The sequence below is a fragment of the Solanum pennellii genome, chromosome 2 (assembly GCF_001406875.1).
Source record: "Solanum pennellii chromosome 2, SPENNV200".
Lineage (NCBI taxonomy): Eukaryota > Viridiplantae > Streptophyta > Magnoliopsida > Solanales > Solanaceae > Solanum > Solanum pennellii.
In genome coordinates, this window is record NC_028638.1 from 31911291 (window position 1) to 31917410 (window position 6120).

General features: G+C 32.9%; 1 protein-coding gene across 1 annotated transcript; it reads right to left on the bottom strand.

Moving 5' to 3' along the window:
• Positions 1-1220: 1220 nt before the first annotated feature.
• LOC107009030 (BTB/POZ domain-containing protein At4g08455) lies at positions 1221-5799 on the bottom strand. The gene is made up of 2 exons (XM_015208285.2): positions 5337-5799; positions 1221-1890 (listed from the first exon to the last, which is right to left on the bottom strand). The coding sequence occupies exons 1-2, from the start codon at positions 5706-5708 to the stop codon at positions 1423-1425; spliced, it is 840 nt and encodes a 279-aa protein (XP_015063771.1). The 5' UTR covers positions 5709-5799; the 3' UTR covers positions 1221-1422.
• Between the last annotated feature and the right edge of the window lie 321 nt (positions 5800-6120).

Below are 6120 nucleotides of genomic sequence, written 5' to 3' on the forward strand. Positions count from 1 at the left end.
TATATATATATATATATATAGTGGACAAAAAAAATTACACCATCAGCTCATTTTTAGAAATACTTATTTTTAAATATATTACTTATTACTAATATTTAAATAATAATAAAAAAATATTTTATGATAACTTGAACTCTAAATTAATTATATGAGGTTATTTAGGATTCTTCTTGCTTGCCAAAGATGAGCAGATTTTTGTAGTATTTTCTTGTCCTCTTTATTTTTACCTCATTCCCCATCAACACCGTTGAAGCAATTTGAAACAATCATCAATGACAACTTTTTACTTTTTTTTCTTTTTAAAATCTAGATTAATTGATTTCATAAAAACATTAATCATTATTTATTAAGTCTTCTTTCTAACATGAAAAAGTTTTTGAATAGATGCTTCAATTGCTTCAACTTTTTTGTTCTTAGTTTTTTTCGATTATCTTTTTAGTTCATCTTATCGATAATACAAAAATTAATTGAAAATAAACTTTGATCCATATACATTAACATGTATTCCAATTTATTTAAGTAATACTCAAACCAATTTATTTATGTAATAACTATAGTCGATAGTATAAAAATATTTGAATTTTATTCTAGAAAAATCTTAAATTTATAGAGAGTGTTTAAAAAAAAAGAAGAAGAAAAGCTAAAAGAATCATTAATCTTTAAATATGATAATTAAATTAAAAGAAATAAATATTTCTAAAAATGAGCTAACGGTGTAATTCTTTCTATCCACTGTCAGTGGATATAAGTTAATCTCTCTCTATATACTCTGATGGGATAAAGAATGAAGAAATACTTATTCAACGAATAGAAAAGGGAACAGTCGGCTAAATAATTTGAGCTATGGGTCCAATTAAAATAAAGTTGGATCCAATTTGGGTTAATATTTCACATAATGGGTCGGCTAAATAATTTGAGCTATGGGTCCAATCAAGATAAAGTTGGATCCAATTTGGGTTAATATTTCACATAATGGATCCAATTTGTGTAGTTTTCCCTTTTATTTATTGCAATAAGAAATCATTACACATACTCAGCTCGATCGGCACATTGTTTGTTTTACGACCCGAAACTCTTCCTTGGCAAATAATAGAGCGAATCTTAGTAGCATAACTAAAGAGCCTTTCTCATCATTAGTATCTTTGCTCGCGGCAATTATGACCTACCAGGAGAATCCTCAGAGGGAGAACAATTTCCCCGATCAGTGAGAGAGCTCAAAATGAAGTTAAATTTAGTCAGTAATCAAACTTAAATGTTGAGGGAGTATCAGCTTCAGAAACTTTGTGATTGTAGCAATGCTGGAACATTTATACCTAATTCTTACTGATCGTTCAAATCAAACAATTCCAGTTAACATTCATCATTTGGGGATTTTATATATTTAGACAATCCTTCTTTTACTTAAGTCAATATGACCATGGACTATGCTTTAGCAACTGGATCTTTCTGCACAGCAGTGTTAACCTGTTTGGAAAGGTAAGCTTCATAGATTTCTACAACTAGCCTGGGATCTTTGTCCACGAGTTCTTTGTATTCTTCTCGCTTGCTCAGCTTGTCCATGTTTTCCATGATCAATGAAAGCGCTGCATCAAGCAACTTCTTTGCATTATGCTGGTGAGCAAATCCATAGTTAGGAAGTGAGTTCTCCCAGTTTAACTTGGAAATTAGGAACTTCTCACAATATGTCTTCAGATGATTCACTTGGTATTTTTCTGCCAACACTAGAAGGTCACAAGCCATAAGCTCATCCAGGCATGCATCAGCGGTGTATAAATAGGTCACAAAGGCACGAAGTGCTTCATAAGACACATCACTGATTTTAATCGTGCCACTGAGGCTTTCTTCCATCTCATTTTCAAGCATAGCTCTGAACACTGGGGAACGACTGGCCTGCATCGAAAAGGGAATATCAAAAGTTTGAAAAAACTAGAAATGCAAAAACTATTTCAGATAGATTGGTACTAAACCAATTAAGTGAAAAATAATAATTAAAACAGTAAAAGGAATCACATATAAATGTAAAGAAAGAGGACTCAGGAGAGTAATTCACATATTTTTCAAATGCTTAGATCATGTCTAAGCAGAAAATATCTCAACATAACAATTAATAAAGAAATGATAAGGAAACCTAAGATTTCACATGGTGGAGAACACAGCAAATTGATCATGAACAACTGATTACAAATGTAAGCTTGGCTATGCTACTGTTCGAACTCCATCATTAAGATTGAGTGGAAAATAAAGAGTCCAAAGCCAGAAGAATACCAACATGATCATGCAAAATGTGTCCAAATGTTAATAAGCTTCTGGCAATTTGCGAAATTGTCCAATGTGCCATATCTTATAGTTATCATGATATAGATTGAACATATTGCACCAAACAGTGTGTATTTTGTGTTCATCTATTTATGGAAGTTTAAGGCTTCAAGCAACAAGCAATTTGCTTCCCTTCTTTCTTAGGGGTCAGTTTAACATCACATTCTTTGGTATGCTAAACTGAATCATGCTAGTACACTAAAAAAATATTTCTGTATGATTAGAATAGAAAAGATAAACTGGTAAAGATAAATCTGATCTTTAACATTGTTTACAAAAGCACCATGTTGAATAATTACTTAGTGGCCATGTAGCATGCAGTAGCTTATAAGTTACAACATAAAGTAACGGTAATAGAACCAACAGAGTGAACCACGCATCCCACTGGCCACAACTGTCAAAGGATGAAACTTACCCACTTTGGGAGTAACCTATATTCTATCCATATTTAACCAAATTTTAAGTGGGCTAAATAGGGGTCTAGCCCATATTTACCCATCTCTCAACACCACTCACCCAACCCATATAAATATAGGCGGGTTGGTTAAAAATGGTTTCGGAAAAGGGCCTACAATACCCTCGAAGTATTAGAAATGGTACAAAAATACTCTTCATCCACCTATTGGCTCCAAGATGCCTTTCTCATCAATCTATTAACTCCAAAATACCTTTGTTATCCACCTTTGAGTTCAAAATTGACCACTTATTTAACAATTTTAAATTTAAACTATTTAAATATTTTCCCTTTTTTAAATACTTGGCGCTCAACTATTGATTATAATTTAATTTACTAATATCATTTATAAACAAACTCACTATCCACCCAATTAAAAAACCAATTCTAATATAAAAATCGCTTCAAACACGACGAATTTACAAAATCCTGAAAATGACATCCAAAATTATTTAAGTTCGAATTGAAGCCCCAATTAAATTTAGGTTGAGCAGCTTATTTAGGAGATCACTTTCACTAGGATCCTCTTTCAAACTTGAATTCGAATTTATGATTAAATGTAAAGAAGTAGTACATCCCGAATAATTCATGCACTTTTTAAAATATAATTTTATAAATATTCATGATTTGTTTAAAATATTAAAAACTTTAATATATTATTTTTTTTAAAAAGTTATCTATTAGGTAACATCACATAATTGTGACGAATGAATAATCAAGATAAACATAGTCAGACTTTTAAGTTTATCGGTAATTTTTATTTAGACACTTCAATTATAATATGTTTTGAATGAGAACTTGAATGTATATATGAGACATTTTCACCTCAAATGTTTAGAAACACTCATTGGCAGTAACTTTTTTGTTGTTGCATTAGTAATGGGGCGGGTTTATTAGTTGGTCGGGTTTAATTAGTAATGGGTGGGTAGAGAATTTGCTTATAAATAATAATAATAAGTTAAATTATAACAAATAGTTGAGCGCCACATATTTTAAACAATATTTAAATAGTTCAAAATTTAAAACCGTTAAATAAGTGGTCAATTTTAAACCCAAAGGTAGATGACAAGGGTATTTTGGAGCCAATAGATGGTTGAGAAGGGTATTTTGGAGCCAATAGTTGGATGGAGGGTAGTTTTGTACCATTTCCAATACTTCAAGGGTATTTTAGGTCCTTTTCCGAAATGGTTTTAATTGCCAACACTAGGCAAAAGTAACCAGCATAAGTCGAGATGGCATTTTATGGCACGATTCGCATTGTAGATCAGCTATTAGATATTTTAGAAAGAACATTTGACGTGGAGTGAGTTTGAAAATCAAAATGCTGTATAGTTGGAGAGTACTGATGCTAAAGGTTCTCTTGAAGAATATCATGAATAATTTGTTAAAAATGATTAGGAACAGATTAAAACAGCATCTTTCTATCTAAATCAGAAATTTAAAATGGTTTTTGAAAACTTGATTAAGCCCAACCATTTCGTTAAACTGTAGGTCTGTATTCAGTTGTCTGAATACTATTGTTTGTTTTAGTTCGTTTTTTATTGCATCAGCGTCTTTGCTCACTATGGCCCAGGCTTTCCAGTGTGCTTTGGCTTAATCCCCCAGCAGACCTAAGTGGCTTTCTATGTTTTTTTCCCCTAAGACAACTCTGATGGAGCGCATCGAAACTTAGTCCATCAGCTGTAGTTTTTCATATGTTGTCCTTCAAGCAGTAAAACTATAAGTCGTAATATGAGTTTCTTCACAGAAGCTCAACTTACAACAGCCAATTCAATAGCGATCTTGCATATTCTCAGCAACATCTAAACAAAATGCCTGACAGAAGAAAATTCCAGACAACTTTGGCCTCCCATCCACTAATAATATTTATAAATAGTGACAACCAAGCCATTTACATTCTGATACATATAACTAAGTTGCATTCCAGGTCTAACTTAAACTACCAGCAGTCCAGCACTTTGTTCCTTTCAAAAGCACTTGATCAACGCAATGCCATACCCCCAACTTGTACAAACTTTTCAATTATTTTGTTCAAAAGGGTCCACAATATGGAACAAAATCGCCTTTTGTTAATCCAAAATGAGAGTACTATTATAGAAGTTTTAATATTTGTAACATACACATTTCTTTTGGTTCTTGACAATGATGATTCCATCGAATCATTTCCTAATGAAATGAACAGTTATACTATAGCTCCCTCTCCTGTTGATCTCAACATATCAATCAACTACTCCTTTTTTGAAACTGTATATCAATCAACAACTCCTTACAACAACAACATACCCAGTGACATCCCACAAATGGGGTCCGGAGAGTGTAGAGTGTATCACTACCTTGTGGAGGTAGAGATGTTGTTTCTGATTGACCACAGCTCAAATCAATCAACTACTCCTAAATTAGAAAAATAAACAGACTAGTTTTGCACTGGTCACTGACCCACCAACCCTAACTTGTTTATCCATCTGTAATTAATATCAATTAACTAAAACTAACTGGGGTTCCTACTTTTACAATGATGGTGAATCCTATTCATAAAAAAAATTGTTGAATCAAAGTGGGTACTGACCAGAAGAGCGCGATTTGCAGGAACGGGAACAGGGTGAGGGGTTGATTTGCCGGATTCATCATGGGAAGCGACCAAAACGATGTCAGAGAAAAAGGGTGTAGTTCGTTGTTGTTGGTGGAGGTGCTGGGATGGACTCCAGAAACGGAGGAAGTTCACTTTGGCTTTAAGGTCTTCGATCTCACGCTTGAGCTCTTCCTCAGTCTCGCTAGCTTCTTCGTAACACTCCCTGCAAGTGCCGGCGTCACGTGAACTGTAATCCTCCTTGCATGAAACGCACTTCATTTGAGCTTCTGATTCTTCTTCTTCTTCATCGTCTACTCCGAAGTCCACTGACGGTGTCGATGATCGACGCCGGTGATGCCCCCGTCTCATCTTCTTTTTCCTTTTACTTTTATCTTCACTTTCTACTCTTTGCTGCTGCAACACTTTCTATCAAGTTTATAAGAATGGAGTTCTATTGGATTTACAAGTTCAACTTCTATACCCAAATTAATATTTTCTTAGATTATTAGGGCTATCTTATTTTTTCCTAATTTCTAAACAAACATAAATTACAAGTTAATATTATATAATATACAAATTAATGACAATTTAAATAAAGATGAAATTATTAATGGTGTTATGAAACTATATGAAATTAGAAGATGAATAAAGTAGAAAGAAAAAAAAATACTTCTTATTTCTCTTGAACTATATTCAGAATTCATCGATCTTTCACAAATCTTATTTACAACGAAAGAAAATCCTTTATTTATAGGGAAAACCTTACTTGGTCCCCAAGTAG